This window comes from Suricata suricatta, chromosome 4 (assembly GCF_006229205.1).
Source record: "Suricata suricatta isolate VVHF042 chromosome 4, meerkat_22Aug2017_6uvM2_HiC, whole genome shotgun sequence".
In the NCBI taxonomy this organism is placed as follows: Eukaryota; Metazoa; Chordata; class Mammalia; order Carnivora; family Herpestidae; genus Suricata; species Suricata suricatta.
Genome location: NC_043703.1, coordinates 152,454,225 through 152,471,321, shown reverse-complemented (window position 1 = coordinate 152,471,321; position 17,097 = coordinate 152,454,225). Strand labels below are relative to the sequence as shown.

General features: G+C 42.8%; 1 protein-coding gene across 1 annotated transcript in view; it reads left to right on the top strand.

The window, feature by feature from the left end:
• Positions 1–17,097, top strand: part of VSNL1 (visinin like 1) — a 96,735-nt gene that overhangs the window by 27,884 nt on the left and 51,754 nt on the right. Inside the window, exon 2 of the mRNA XM_029938265.1 lies at positions 12,039–12,205. Within this exon, the coding sequence (XP_029794125.1) occupies positions 12,044–12,205 (162 nt within the window). The 5' untranslated portion in view covers positions 12,039–12,043. The remainder of the gene's footprint in view (positions 1–12,038; positions 12,206–17,097) is intronic.

Here is a 17,097-nt window from a genome sequence, read left to right as displayed (position 1 = left end):
CCTCAACTTTTGCAGGTTCTTGGCTAACATTTCCACCTCTAGCTCCCATAATAAAAGACAAGTTAACAGGTGAAAAACAAACATAAATTTAATAACATGTATACCTCTTGCATACAAAGGAGATACCCAGGAAAACTGAAATGGCCCAAACCATCACCTTAAATACCATCTCCAGCTAAACACAAAAGAGAATGTTGGGGACAGGAGGCAGTTTGGTGGGGGGCTGTCAAGCAATGCACAGTAAAAAATAATGGTTGTTATACACATTTAAGTCAGTTGCCTTCTTCATTGACAGAGTTTCTAGAGATTTAGTCATCTCTCCCTTCAAGCTGCAGGGAGTGAGACACCCTTACAAATGGAGATTTCCCGTATAAATGTCAACGTGTCTTTCAGAAGCATAGCTTCTACTCATGTTAGAGATTGTCCTATGTCTGCTGTTTCTTAAAAATACTTAGCCTAAAATAATCCTACACTGAAGAGGCATAGATTGGGCTAGCAAATTCTGCTCCCTCTCATCTTCTTGGATCTTTGCTTTGGCCTTCAAGTAGATCTCTCTGGATCTCATTAGACAATCTTAATCCAGGCTTCAGCAGCCAGAAGTGATGAGCTATGGGATCATCATCTTTTCTCTCTTCTGAATTTGAATTTCAGTTATGATAATGAATACTGGAGAATGCTTTAGCATTTACAGGGCTCTTTCCTATCTTATATCTCATTTAAACCTTGTGATAACACATCAAGATTTATATTATCATCATCAGTCTCACACGGTAGAGCTGAGCCTCAGAGAGGTTTTCTGACATGGCAGATCCTGAGGGTCAGGGACTCTGACCCGGGCATTCCCCCAACACTGTGTCTCCCCACCACTGCTTCTCTCGAGCTTTGAGATGGATGAGAAGACAACAGATTCCGGATTCTTCCGAGCTTCTCCTCTGTGTTCATCACTTCACCCAGAGCTACCCAAGATGGCCTCAGAATGGTCTTTGGTCTTGCAAGTGAACCCTGACATATTACTGAAGTAATTGTTGGAAAAGGGAGTGGCTTTAATTCAAAGCATCATGGGAGCAGAATTCCTAAGACTGATGGTTTTGTGAACAAAAGATATTTTGCTTGTTGAGATTATTTATATATTTTTTCTGACAATAAATGTTACATGTGCTCATTATATGGGGCGCCTGGGTGGCTCAGTTGGTTAAGTCTCCGGCTTCGGCTCAGGTCAGATCTCACGTTTGTGGGTTCGAGCCCCATGTCAGGCTCTGTGCTGACAGCTAGCTCAGAGCCTGGAGCCTGCTTCTGGTTCTGTGTCTCCTCTCTCTGCCCCTCCCCCTCTCATGCTCTGTCTCTCTCTGTATCAAAAATAAATAAAACATTAAAAAAAAATTTTTTTAATAAATGTTACATGTGCTCATTATAAAAAGATCAGAACTATATTAAGGAGTGAGACATTACCATTACACTGCCAGCAGTTATAACCACTGCTAAGATTTTGATGTAAATTATGTATCACCCAAAGTTGCTGTGCACTCAAGCTTGAGCTTGTGTATGTATAAAGCAAAGGCAAGGTGATCTACATACAGTATCTTGTGACTTAATTTCTTCTCTCCTCTTCATACTCCTCTGTTCCTGGCACAATATCATCATTGCCTATATAAAGCCCCTTTTGGGTTTTATTATATATATTTTTTATTTTCAGTACTCCCATTTTCCTCCTCCATTCTCTTGTGTTTAACACATGTCCTCAGTTATGTGTTTATCCTTGGTAATAAATAGTTGTTTTGTATATTCACATGTTTTAATTTAAATAAATGACATTGAATCAATACCAATGTATGTCATTAGATGTAGATCTATATTACCACTTCTAATGGCTTCATAATGTCCATTGTGCAGCTCTAACAAAATCAATTTAACTAGTTTTCTGTGATGGACATTTGTTTCTCTAAAAAAGTGGAGTTTTAAAAATTACTTTAAACAATGCTGGAGTAGACATCCTAGTATATACATCTCTGTGGATTTTTGTGATTGTTTCCTTGAGATAATTTTGAAGGATCACTTTGCAAGTAATTCTTCACCTAATTTTTCAGCTCCTAAAGTAGTTTTATTACGAGTTCCCTAGAGTTCCCTCCCACACCTCCCTGTTTCTTTGTTCCTCCCTCCCTGTCTCTTTCCACTGCGCTGGTGTCTCCCTAATGGCACTTAGCACAATTCATCTTTGATCTCTGTTTCATATGTTCTCTCTTATCGCTCAGCTGATAAGCTCTAGCTAGTTGTTGACAGAGATCACATCATAATTAATTGATTCAACAACATTTCCTGGGCACCTGTTCAGTGTAAGCTGAGGCGAACCTGACAATCACTCTGCCCTTGGGGAAGCCCAGGTCTAGTGAGGTGGCAGACATGCCTTACGGCAGTCAGATATGCCTTACAGCGACCATGCTCTGGCAGGTGGCATGGTGACAGCAGTGTGTACAAGAGTCAGGGTGTGAAAGAGGAAGCCAGACAGCAAAGTCACCCAAGATGAGTTGTCTCATCTATGTCTAGAACATGGTTTGGAGTTTACTAAAAGGCTACAGGGTAGCAAATGGGAACTGCCCTCAAAGCAAAAGGAAAAGCTAATACACAACCAGAGGTTGGAGATGATGCAGCAAGTTGTATCATAGGCAGGGGTGAAACCAAAGAGCTCCTGGAGGTGTGGCGGCAGTGGCCCAAGTGAGCAGTCTGGAAAGCCATGCTGAAGGTTGGATTTGAGGAAGGCTAATGGGAGTCCATTGAAGGGGTTACACAGGACACTGGCATGATTGGATTTGGTGTTTTAGAAAGGTCACATGGCTACAATGTGGAAGATGGATGTCAGGAGGGCAAGACTGGATGAGGAAACAAGTTTGGAAGTTTGGATAATGATAAAAGTGAGAGATGATGCAGTCTCAACTAAGGTAGTGACAAGAAAGAAGTTGATGGATTTTGAGAGAAAGTTAGGAAGTAGGATCTACAACTACTTCACTTCATGATTGGTTGGATACAGGGATGCTGAGGAGATGCAAAATTCTGCCTAACCCCCAGGCTCTGAATTGGACCCCGGGCAGATGGCAGGGTCACTTACTGACACAGGAGCACAGAGGATCTGTTGAATTTGGTACGGTTGTAGGGTACAAAAGTGGAAATGTCCAGCAGGCAGATGGAGATATTATCCAGTATTCAGGAAAGGCTTACCTTGGAGACAGATTTGGGAAACATATGTATCTTTCCGATATAGAATAATATTGAGTAAAAGATGCTTGAATAACTGAATGAATGAATGAATGAAAGTGAGTGAATTTTTAGTGTCATAATCCCTTCAAACAGAACATTTTACTTCTATAAAGCTACCTTTATTTGAGAATTTCAAAGCTCTCTGTATTTAAACCCACCAGATGAATTAAACTATTTTTTTTAAGAATTACTGTAGAAATAACAATATAGGAGCATGGTAAGTGCAAACAGCTCTCAGAAAGGAAGGACCACCCGCCTAAGAATCCGAAGACTTGAATGATTTTACCCCTACCTACAGACACTTGGACATGTCACTCACCCATCAGGATAGATAGCCAAGTCCTTACTCTGAAAGCAAGGACTTGGGTATCTATTCTGACCGCTGCTCCCAGCCCTGAGATGTGCAGGTGACACAGGCATCCCTGCTCTGTGCTCCTCTCCCACAGCTCCCTGCTGCTCAGAGATAAGAGCCATGGTCCTTCCCCACTGGGACTTGGCAGCACAACCCAGCACACAATCTGTTGGACAGAAGGCTGTGATTATTAATGAAAGCATTTCCTCTGTTACCTCACAGGACTAAGTGAGGTTCTGACACTGCCAGAGACGGCCCGTTTCCTTTCATAGAAATCAATGCTCAGAAACACATAGAATGGTTGGAGAAAGATGCACAAGGAAGTAAAAATAAGATGCAGAAAAGTGGGTGGCTGCTTGAAACACTCTCAGAGGAAAGGTTACCAGCTATTAATCAGCTTACACTTCTGTTCAGTGGGTGAGCAGGGAATTAGATGGAAACTTCGCTCAACAGTGATGCTTAGTCAGGGCTGTGGGGTCCTTAGATGACTTTCCTCTGTCGGGTTGGAGATGAAGCACTTTTACTTGAAGGAGAAGAAGGAGGAAGCAGGACCACGTAAAATTTCCCATGTGCCACAATATCTGTACTTCTGTTTATACATATTAGGTCTCATACGAGATGTCAAGGTGAAGGTGACACCTAGATATCTAAGCCCAAATCTTTAAATGTCTGCCTCTCCATCTTCTGGAGCAGTCCAGTTTGCTGGGGCCCATGATGAGGATAATAATAGCTACAGTTTCTTGAACACCTGCTATGTGGCAGGCTCTGCGGGAAGGAATTCAATGTGTTAGCTCATTAATTCTCATCACAACCTTGTGAGCCAATTTCATCATTTCCACTTGAGAAGTGAGTAAACTGAGGCTCCAGTGGGCTGAGTAGCTTATCATAGAACATCATTTGATCCAGGTCTGCCCCCATGATATCTTTTATTTTGTCCCACCAAACTAAGTCCAGTGAAAAAATAAAGGAGGCATTGTGTTCCAATAGAAAAGGAAGGGAACTTGTAAGACTGGGTGAAAGGGAGATTGATTCTGAGTGGGAATTTTTCCAGTTATAGCCCAGCCCCTGGGCACCAAGTGTGGCTTCAGACTTAGCCACACTTCCCAGGTCCTTAAGAGATGTTCTTTATGTCTGGGCACGGAAGAAGAAGGTGGTTGAGTCTGACCCCCAAAGCCAGTTGGGCCACTTGATGCCTTATAGATCAGAGTCCCTGAGCACCTGGCCACCTTACTACCAGGCAGGTTTTAGTTTGGAACCACCTAGTCAGATCCAAGGGCTAGTGTCCACCCATAGCTCCCATCCTTGGTCAGGGCCCAGCCAAGGCCCTAGGACACTTCAGACTCCACCTCTGAGCTGTAGAGAGACCACTCAGGTGGCAACTTGGTTGGAAATACCTGGGACAGACCTAGGGAGGTCTTTCACAGGCTGGTCACATGGACATGGATTGGCTCTTCCTAGTCCTGCAGGGCCTAAGACCCTCAGCCCAAGTCAGCACTCAAGGGTCACAGGCTTGGGCATCATAGCAGCCTCCAAGTCTCTTGCCCAGGTTCAGTGGCCAAGGCCCTGCCACAGAAGTGCTGTATTCCCTGACACAAGTCCCCTAACCTTCCTGAGACTCTTCCAGAAAACAAAGGGATTAGATCAGATGATTGATCTCTGGGACCCACTTCTACTTTCAACTTCATGAATTTGTTCTTCTTTCTGGGTTAGAACTCTTGTCATTTGCCCTGAGGGTGCCATTGTCGCTACCATCAAAATATTTTTCCTCATTTATAACAGATCAAATAAGTGCTCGTGCCTTATCCTGAGTCCCCAGGGATTCAGTCCCTCCTCACCTAGCCTGTTTAATGCTTACAGGCCAGACTTCAGCTGTAATCCCATGACATTCAGGGCTTGAGGTAAAGTCATCCAATGCCAGAAGAAAGCATTTCTCCCCTTTTCTGAAGCTGTCATGGTCCCCAGAGATAGCAAGAAAGTCCAGCCTGGGATCCACACTCTGCCTTTGTGGAGATACTCTGGGGCCTTGAGAATACTTGGTTTAGGGGGATACAGAGGAGAGAGGCAGAAAGAGCTATTGTTTCAGATAATTGTCCTTATTAGAAAAGAAAACTACACACAATGTGCTGGGCAACTTTGAGGCATGGTTTTCAGGGTTGTTTTAACCATCTCTGGAAACCAGCAATCTCCTGTCATTTGTTTACACGATCCAAGGGAGGCAGTGATGGTGCATGTTTCAACCTCCCAGCTGGTAGATAAACATGTGTCCTGGCTTCCAAGCTTTGGGTGTTTGGCGTGAGGACGGCTTGCTGCTGGGGTAGGAGGGCGGGATCCCACAGCCGGGTCAGGAGACCAGTGTTCTCCTCCCCACTTGGCCATTGGGTGCCTGTGTGATCTTCGAGAATCTCAAGCTCTCTAACCTAAAATCAAGGGATTAAAAGCAGAAGAACCCAGGGGCAAATCTTTTCAACTTTAGTCTTTTCTAGTTCTGTGATTTTTCAATTCTTAATGTTAGTCCCCAGTGCAAGATCTTGAAACAATATCAGGGGTGTCAGAAGGAGAGTGCGAGGCATCAGCGAGGACTTGGGTTTGTCTGTGCTGCTCTGTGTGTCTTCTCCTCAGACCATCTACTTTGATTTTTGTTCGTGATTTTCATCACTGATCCCCAAATTGACTCGTATTGCTTGTTAAAAGTACAGATTTCCTTCTAAGGAAAGGGCCTTAGGAAGCTGCATTAAAAATTTTTTAATGTTTATTTATTTTTGAGAGAGAGAGAGAGAGAGCGAGCGAGCAGAGGAAGGACAGAAAGAAAGGGAGACGCAAAATCTGAAGCAGGCCCTAGGCTCTGAGCTGTCAGCACAGAGCCCAAAGCGAGGCTCAAACTGACAATCTGTGAGATCATGACCTGAGCCCAAGTCGGAAGCTTAACTGACTGAGCCACCCAGGTATCCCAGGAAGCTGCAGTTTTCACTAGATAAGGATGATTCTTGTACTCTGGCATGTTTGGGGAACTCCAGTTTAGAGCTGTCACCTGTGGACCAGACATAGGGGAAGTTGCCTGATCCAGTGGGCATTTGTCTCTCTTTCCTCAGTGCTATGTAGCTCTCTGCTCTGAGCAGTCATTTCATCAGATCCCACATCCCAAGGGGCATGAGTGTTTCCTGTGTTCAGTTCTGAGCTCCTCAAGATTGGAACCACGTCTTCTCTGTATATCCCACCATGCCTAGCACAGAATTTTTCTTGTAGACAACACCTATACCAGTCTGCCAAGCTGAGCTGCCCAGAGCTAACGAGGCCATGGGTCATTGTTGACACAAACCATGCTATCAAGAAGAAGGAGAAGGGAAAGTGGTAGGAACTTGTGGAGAAGTGTCACGGAGAAGACAGCAGTGGAACCAAGCCTTGTAGGAGGAGTCAGGTTTAGACAGGTGGTAAGGAAAACAAAGAGCCATCTGGGCAGGAATCTAAGCACGAAAAGGCCCGTCTCCTTCAGTTATTCCAGTGGACAAGTAGGAGCCCAGGGCTTAGAAAGAGCACCTGATGTATTCCAAGTTCTCCCAGGTATTCTGACACTACAACCAGTTCTGCTCCCATTTAAGACTCCTCCCACGTGTGGTCATATTCTATTGGCCTCCAAGTGAGCCCCTGAAGCCCTTTCCCTGCTCTGAGCCCAGCTTCCAGGCCTGGTTCTCCATCGGTATGCTTATCCTGGGTGTATCTGCACATGTGGCTGGGCTGCTCCATCTCAGCCCCCAGTCCTGCATGAATCTTGCCAAGATTGAGCCAGGCTGATGGCCAGATTACCTGTGAAAAGCCAGACCTGCTGTTCCGTGTGGCTCATGGCCCTGCTGTGTTCTAGGAGGCTGGACTTAGATATCAGAGTGTGTAAAGGACCAGCACAGGGCAAGACACACACACACACACACACGCACACACACACACACACACACACACTACTTGAATCTTCTCTAGGACCCAAAGGATTTGTGGAAAAAAGATGTTCATGGGTGCTTCTTGCCTTCCGTGTTGGTCTTTTTGTCCTATAGGAAGTCTCTCAGATCTGTCCTAGGAGCACTGGTTCATGCACTGCCTCTTCTGCTTTGGAGACAGAGCAGGAAGTGGAAGAGGGATGGGCAGAACTCAAGGCAGGAAAACCAGTTAGAAGGGGCCACAGATTCCAGGCAAGAGAAGATGATGGCCTATATTAGGAAACCAAGGGAGTTCTAGAGAACAATGTGTATTTTGAGCCAAGCTTTATTAGCTGGTTGAGCTAAGGCAAAGTACTCTTTCCCTCTGAGCTTCAAAGTCGTCATCAGTAAAAGGCAGATGATAATAACCTGTTTCTTACTGGGTTGTTGCATGGGTACATGCTGTCACATGAAGACTTCTGTAACCTGTAGAGTATGAGAACGTGGTCTTTCCTGGGTATCATTTGCAATTTGGTGCTGGGCTTTCCTCACCCACAGGCCTGTTCCTGGTGCCCATCACTGGTCCTGTTCTGTGACTATCTTATAGCTTGGAATACAATCTTTAAAATAATACACTCCAGTCCCCGTCTATTCCCTTCTTAGGCAACAAATGTTCAAGTACCAACAGGTGCCCAGGTACAGAATCCACAAAGCCAACATGTGTGGACTCTTTCAAGACAGGCCAATTTCAAGTCTGTGACTCATATTTTCATATTTACAGAACGTAGGCTACAGATCCATGAATGATGGGATTGGAAGGGCCTTAAAGTTCATCTGTTCCAACTCATTTGTTTTTCAAATGGGGAAACTGAGCAACAGAGGAAGAAAGGATCTGGCCCAAGATCACAGAATGAACTAGAAACAGAGCTGGGATAACCTGTCCACCCTCACACACACACGAATCTTTTATTTTATTTTATTTTATTTTATTTTATTTATGTCATGAATTCTTTTTATTGGGTCTATAATGAGCTTTACTGTCATTTTTACCCTCTCTGTTGTCCTGGTGCCATAATGGAAGACATGACCGGCCAGTGTCCCTGAAGCCCCAGGACAAGGGGAGTGTTATCCCAATGTTTCCCTTCATGTGTCAGACAATACTAAGCACCACATGTGTGCCAAATACTGAGAATATTGAGACAAAAGACATGAGCTCTGGCTTTAAGATGTTCAAAATTTAGTGACTTTAGTGATGAAGACAAGAAAAAAAATGGTCTCTAGAAGGGCAGGCTATTTCCCAAACAGTTAAATGAAACATGCTTCCCATCTGTTGCCTGCACATTATATTTATACTTATGATTGCATTGACTCTTTTCAGATATAGATTACTAGGAGACTGAATTTCTCAGAAAGAAACATACCGAATACCACAATTGATAAAGACCAGTGCCACAATCCTTGAGTACTGACTCCACAGGGGCTCAGTGTCCCTCATTCATTTGCTCTCTCAAAAATTATTTGTTGAGCACCTAGTACTAGGTAGCAAAAATGCAAAGATAATAAAAGACAGTCCTCTCTCCCAAGAAACTTAACAATCCAGTAGATTGGATAATGAATCATGATTCATGAATAATGACCATAAAAGCTTCTACAAGAGAATGGAGATGCCTAGGAGAAAGGATGCCTAAGTGAGCCTTGGAAAGTCAGCAAAGGTTTCACAGACGAGGTAGCATGTGAGCAGAGGCTACTTAAGAAAGAGAAGAAGTCTGCTGAGCAAATGAAAAGACAGATGGACAGGAAATGAGGATGTGAGTAGGCAGGACAGGTGCCAGGCGAGGGAGATAGGGCTGCATCCTGTAGACAATGGGAAGTGTTGATGGTTTTAGGGAGAGGCTCAGATGGCAAGGTTTGTAGTTTAGAAATTCAGTCAAGCAGCCATAGAGAAGGTGGGCTGGAGTCAGAGAGCCCAGTGAGGGTCACGAATCCAAACAAGGCATGATGAAGGCAGTGCCAAGGCAGCTTTGAGCCAGGCCAGAATTGGATTTTCTCTGTAACTCATCCACTGCCAGTCACACCTGAGTGCTAGTGCTGAACATGACCCATCACCAAGAAGCATGAAGTGATGCATTCGAGTCTCCAAAATGGTGACTCAGGGCCCTGACCGTGTTCCCTGGGTGATACCACCCTCTCCCCAGTCAGTCAGCAGGAAGTTTCAGGTAGCAGAACTGATCCATGGAGAATCCATGCTTCCTTGCTTCAGAAAGAAGCGGACACGCTGTTGACCTTCTAAAGGAATTTTTGAAGGCAGTTTTTAATAACCCTTAATCCACTTTACCATCATTAATACAAACCCATTCTGGCTTGTGGTTTTGGTAAACTTTAAAAGCCTTTTCCACACGGGGCCTGACAAAGTGACTGATCCCTCCTCTCTCATGCCTTCTCTCAGTGCCAAGAGGCACTGATTCAGCCTCACAAGCCTTCCTGCTTCTGCTCCTGCTATTCCTTCTGAAATGCGTTCCATCCACCTGTCTGTCTGTGATCGTGCACTGGAGTCTTGCTAATCCAGGTTCAAATTCTGGCTCTGCTACATGTTACTTGTATGATCTTGTGCGAGAGAGCTGCCCTGATCCTTACTGCAGGCAGAGCTGTCACACGGCCAAAGATGGAGTGTAAAATGCTCAACACAGTGCCTGTCCCACAGCCAACACTCAGGATTCAGCAGCTGTTACTGTTGGGTGAGATTCCAGTGCACTGATGAAAATGTGCAATTCTCTACTGAAAACAACAAAGCAAAGTCCTGAAAGTTTGGTAATACATCTTTCGATTAGCAGGGTAACCATGGATTACGGATTAATTAAACGTGACACCTGAGTACCCAACTTGATTTCCACATCCAGCCGGGAATTCCACAGTAACCTATCATTAAGAGACAGTTGCTAATAGGAGACATGGAGCTTGAAATTAAGCGCAAAAATTAGTAGAGATGCTCCACGTTGATCCTCAGATCCTTTGCTCAAACAGAAGAGCCTGGAAGAAAAATGGCCATGGTCATGATATCTTTTCACTGTGTTGTGCTGGGCTGATGCCAAGGAGGAAGTTTCCCCGGAAGTAGCAAGAGTGTCTTGGTTTCATTACAGCGAAAGGATTGTTCAGTGTTAGGGCAGGTCACAGACAGTGGGTATGGAATCTGTTGTAAAAGAAGGCAAAAAAAAAAAAGCCAACAGAGAATGTGAGGAGATTATACCCCTTTTGGGTGATGGCAGGTGGAGACCCGCCTGGAGCCTGAGAGAGAATTTGTGTCAAGCACGTTGAAGGTGTCGATCCACGTGGGTAAATTTTTCAAAGTCTAATTCAGTTCCTGCATCAGAGTTTTGGTCCTTTAGAGTTTCAGTTTAATTTGACTTTTTAAATCAGTCTGTGGTTCATTTTGGTTTTCATTCTTTTTTTATTATATCACAACAACATTAAAGGGAAATTTTTAAGTCACCTTCAATTTCCTAGTGCTAATACAAAACATGGTTTAATTTTGGAGTATTGTTTATCTTTGCTTACCTACGTATTTCTTAACCAGCCATCACAGCGAATCTGAAAGGGTTTAGTTATTATATAATATATATAATTAATATAAATAGTTATTAAATAATATGTGATATATACTTTAGTTATTATATTATATATATGCAACATATATATTATGTACATAATTTTACTAAGGAAGAAATTTAAGATGAAATAGTTTATTAATATTGCCCTAGGAAACATACATGGCAAACGGTCAATAACCTGGCACGTAATTGATATAAATAACATTGTTTTATGTATTTTATGCACTGTTATTTTATTTACTAGCAGCAATAATAACAGAATGGAATTAGGTGAATTGAAATTCACCATCCAATCTCTCAAAAAAGCCACCAAGTTTGTCAACACTGATAGCAACATTGTAGGAAGGCCTCTGAAGACGAAAGGAGAAAGAAAATTAATGTGACTTAATAAAAATAGGTTGTTCCATTTAAAAAGAAAAAAAAAGCTGCCACGTTAGAATTAAACCAGCTGAGATTTCCGACCGTTGCTGATCAGATTTCCCAGGTCTGTGATCACTTGGCTATAAAGCCTTCTCACTGCGGTGTCAACAATCCCCCTTAATATCCTTACAAACTGAATGTAGCATTAGGCACTAGGCGGCAAGTACTAATGGATTTTAATTCAGAAAAAGAGAACGTAAACAGTTTCCAAGTACTTTACATGAATAGCAAAAACAAGGATGGCTGTTTCTCCGTGCAAGATCTCTGCCATGGGAGAGGGGACACGTGATGGGGGAGGGTGAGCTCTACAGCCTCTTGAGATGATGTCTTTTTCACTCATCTCCCATCTGGAACACCAAACAGAAGGAGGAAGACTTTGGGGGGACTTTGACCTAACACACTGGAGGGAGTTCCCACCAAGGGGCTGCTCAGAACGCTGACGCTGACGTGGCTCCTAATCAAGTGTGAAATGACCACAGCTAATTGCATTAATTTGCTTTCCTTCAGGCAGAATGGGGAAACAGAATAGCAAACTGGCCCCTGAAGTCATGGAGGACCTGGTGAAGAGCACAGAGTTCAATGAGCATGAGCTCAAGCAGTGGTACAAAGGGTTCCTCAAGGACTGTCCAAGTGGGAGGCTGAACCTCGAGGAATTTCAGCAGCTCTACGTGAAGGTAAATGGTTTTCCATCTCTTGTTTTCTTAAGGCCACAAAACACGGTCTTCATGAAATGTAGCTTCCTATGGAATTACAACGCCAAGTAGCCCATTTGTTTCAACACTGGTGATTTTCCAACCAAAAGGAAAAATGGATGTTTTTAGAAATGCAAAAGGGTGTGTTTTTTCCACATGTAAGTCAAGCAGTTTCTGAATAAGAGGAGTAATTGTTCAGTCAAAACAGTGACTTGAGTTCAGAAGATGACAGTGTCAGGTGAAAGAACAGTAGAAATTTCAGATAATGCAGTGTTTTCTGATGATAATTGACAAGCTGTTAATTGCACTATTGTTTGGGTTGTTAAAAGTAATGGGGCACCTGGGTGGCTCAGTCGTTAAGTGGCCCGACTTTGGCTCAGGTCCTGATCTCACCATTCCTGAGTTCGAGCCCCACGTCAGCCTCTGTGCTGACAGCTCAGAGCCTGGTACCTGCTTCGGATTCTTTGTCCATCTCTTGCTATGCCCCTCACCGGCTCGTGCTCTCTCTCTCTCTCTAACAATAAATAAAAAACATTAAAAAAAGTTTTTTAAAAAAGTATCTGCACCTCTCTCCATTAAAGAGAAAGTACATGGGACCCTTTTTCACTACATGATGTCTTCTATTTGCAGATAAGAAAAAAACTTGGATTCTTACATCAGCACATTTGGAAAGGGGTAGGGAGTCCAGTATACATTTGGGCATCAAACATGGACTCTTAACTCAGCATTTTGTACTGTTTACAAGTGAGTCTTACCCTGGACATTAGATAAAACTGTTCCATGACAGGTAGAATTTCTATTGCTATGGAATTATTTTGGTTCATCTGAGCCTATCAGTTGTATTATTTCGAGATTTGGCAGGATCTAAGACATTCTGTTTTGTGGACATTTGTGTTAGGCTTGTGAAAGAAATGCATTGTTTTTCTTTTAACTTTTTCTGACTAAAATACAAAATAGAAAATGTCGCTTTTATCCTTCAAGCGTAGTAATCAGTTTGAGCGCCATGAACCATCCACATGAATGTATGTGTGGGGATGATTGTATAAAGTATAAGCATTGTTTTTACCTCCTGAAGTTGAACATTTCACATAGCTCGTGCTCTGGCAATTCCATCCTTACACAAGCGGGGACATGTGCAAGAATGCTCATAGCTGCACTGTTCACAACAGCAAACCTGGGAAACAACCCAAATGCCCATCCGAGAGAAAATGGAAAATAAACCATGATGTATTCACATAGCAGTCAAAACAGTTGATCTGTAGCAACACTAAATCATGAAGTGCAAAAAGTGAGTCTTAAAATATTCTAAATTAAACACAAAGAAGATTACAAAAATATTTTACAGGACTACCAATAAATGCAATAAAATCATATAAAAAGGAAAGCATGATTGATGAATACAAGATCCAGACTGGTGGCTGCATCCAGTGTGGGAGAGGCAAGGGACGGGATGGGGGGAGGGCCACGCAGTTAGACAGAGATTGTATCTAAGTTGTAGCTGTGGTTTGGGGTGGTGAGTTCGCAGATGGGTGCTTTTTGTATTATTAAAAGCTCAGTAATCCTGTAAGGACCACTGATGAGTGTCAGGGACACAGAATTATCGTTAATCCAAAACTGAGCAACTGAGGGCCCCAGGGACTTACAAACCTACTTCCTTAAACGTGTGCTGCAAGGTGCCCTTAGAGTGGCCTGTGTGTATATTGTAAGATCACTGTGCCATTTTTAAGAAGAAATTAGTTTTTATCGTGTAGAGCTCTTTCGGGTCGGAGTGCTGAGAAATGCATTTATTGTTCAACTGATATAAATTGCTTTTGCAGAGAAGTGAGGTCGTCTGCCTTTTCTTAAATGATGAAACCACTCTCTGTAGTTTTCAAAGTCACATCTTCTAAAATTTTATCACCCAGGAGTTAGCCTGAGCCTCACAACTGTCTTCACTCTCAGCCCCAAGGAAGGTACAGACAAATGAGATTTGTCAAAGTTATTTTCATATCGCTGGAGGTCACACAAGCTGTCACTCTGTGTTTAAGAAAGCCCTGGGTGCCACATTCCTCACTCTGTTTAAAATGAGAGAGGTTTGCCTTTGAAGAAAGAGTTGAAATGCAGGAAATGAGGTCTTTCATTTACATACTGGGAGTACTCAGCACTGGAAAAGCACCAGCCTCAAGACGGGGAGGGTGGGGGGCCATGTAAACATGAAGCACGGCTCAGCGTTCTGTGGTACAACTGATGTATGTATACCGACATCATCCTGCTCCTTCACCCCTCCCACTCCACCCCAGAGTGTACTCTTTTATTCCACGAAGAGAATATATGGCTTTCTGAATGGAGTTTAGATTCCTGGCAGCCTCTTAACCATATTCGAACTCAGCCTGTGCTCTTCTGTCAAATAATCGGAAAACAAGTCAAGTCTTCTTCTCCTTCCAGAGTTGTCCAAGGACATAATACAAAGGAAAACCAGAGGAAATATGCTATGTACGCAGGGAGAAGGGGAAAAATAAAAGACAGCTCTGATAGGCTAGAAGGAAACCCAGAGAAAGATGTGGATTATGTAATGAGGCTCAGGAGAGGAGCTGACAAAAACCTTCCTTTAATGCTGCTGAAAAGTGCAAATATTCGGCAGGCACAGTCCCTAGCCTGGTGAATAGGCACATTTCTGTAGTTCCTTCTATCTCAATGTGGACAGTGAGACATCCTAGGATCTGCCTAACTGAGCAGAACTGCCCGTGGCCTCTGCCCTCCTGTCTGTGGTCGGCCTGGTGCATGTACTGTCACCAAACTGAGCCATTTCAGGCTCTAGGAGAGACACTGGGCTGCTGTGGGACCAGCTCTTTTCAGGGTGTGGGAGAAGCAAAATAATGGGAGAGGCCCCTCTGCAAGGCCCGGAGCCACAAACTCTCAACTTCAGTAGCCTTTGTATCCAAAATAGAAAGGAACTGCTTCTTAAGTCCATGTTTAAAAATGTTTAACACTGAGGTTCAGAATAATGAGGCCTAGTGTCATAGAAGAAGTGAAGGTAGGATGCATATTGCAGATGGGCGTGCCAACCCTCACGGCGGTCCACAGCCCCGCCCTCCAGCCCCGCCAACATACAGCTTCCAGATAGAGCTTCCAGAAACACAGACCTGGGCCTGGGTCTTCCTTCTTAGGTTCATTCTTGAGTCCTGTAGACCACAGTCACCTCATTTCAATCAACATGAGACCCAGTGTTTAGGACAGAGCCTGCTGCAGAGCAAACGTCAGTGTTTGTTGTGTGATTCTATTAAATGCTGATTGTGTATCTCCTTCTCAGAAAGCTCTGTAGTGGAGACATGCAGAAATGGCTCATGAATGGCCCTGCCTGTCCTCCAAGATCTCACAGGCTAATGGAGAAGACACAGTTAACCCCAATACAAGGCAGAATGACAGAAATACTTGTTGGTGGGGCAAGAGTAGAGGTTAATTTCAAAATGAGTTATTAGAATAAAATGTTAATTGAGGTACTGATGAAAAGCAAACTTTTCTCTTACCCTTTTAGATGATAAAAAGTCTCTGAGTAGATAGTTTTTACCTTTTCCAACCTTGGTACCATGTTTATTTTACAAAAATCTATTGGTGGAATTCCATTCAATAAGAAATTCTAGGCCTAAAGCTTTGGAAATGTAAGTGTACTAGCCAAAACTCTATTGACACAACTACTCAGTGACATCTATTAAAACAAATTTTTAAAAAATTATGTCATAGACTGGAGCATCTAAATGTTTTATGATAAAGATCTTTTAATAGACTAAGAAAAGTTTTCTAGTTAATGAAGTATCACAACCACGTTCTATAATTCTCTATAGAGTTTTAGAACTTAACTCACAAATTGTGCTCTTCTGCTTAAAAAACAGTATCAGGAATAAAAGGTACTCTTCCTGAAAGTTATTGGCAAACACATAAATGCAAGATTTTAGGTGTAAAAATCTTTGTTGTATAGAATATGAAATAAAACATTTGCATCTCATTTTGCCCTGTTTACTGTACAACTTTGGACAAGTGACTTTGCAAATGAAAAAACTGATCGATGTCTGTGGCCAATTCACACTTGAATGTGTATTGGGGCACCTGGGTGGCTCAGGCAGTTAAGCGTTGGGCTTTGGCTCAGGTCATGATCTGACAGTTGGTGAGTTTGAGCCCCACATTGGGCTCAGTGCTGACAACTCAGAGCCTGGACCCTGCTTCAGATTCTGTGTCTCCCTCTCTCTGCCCCTCCCCCCCTCAAAAATAAATAAACATTTAAAAAAAATTTTTAAGTGTATCAAAATCCCTTGGACTGATTATTTAATCAGCAGATTGCTGAACCCCTTCCTCAGGGTTGCTGTTTTACTGGGCCTACGACAGAGCCCTAATAAATGGATTTCTAGGAAGACCTCGCAGACCATTATAATAGAGAAAATCCATGTTGAGAAGTACTGGTCTGGAGTTTAACCTGGGAGTATCCTTGGGTTAGCTTCCAGAATTCTGTACATGCTGAGATGCTATGTAAAATCTGTATCTATGCGCTCTTGGGATAGCTTTCATCAGATTTATGAAGTGTTCCGTAGGCTGAAGAGAAGTTAAGAATCACCAAAGATTCCTCTAACCATTGGCAGGCTAACATTCTAATTCCCACGACAGCAGAGTTAGTGGGTCTTACACTAATACAAAGGGAGAAACATCCCCTTTTATTTTTTTTGTAACTTTATTTTTAATTTTTTTAGAATATAACACTATTTTTTTAACATATGCAATTATTTTCCATCATTTACAATACAGTAGTTACAATAACACTCCAAATGGATAAGCAAAGTAAAAAACTAGAACCCCAACTTCTATTTCATGTAATTAGACTTATACAGAAATTAGAAGGTTAAGTA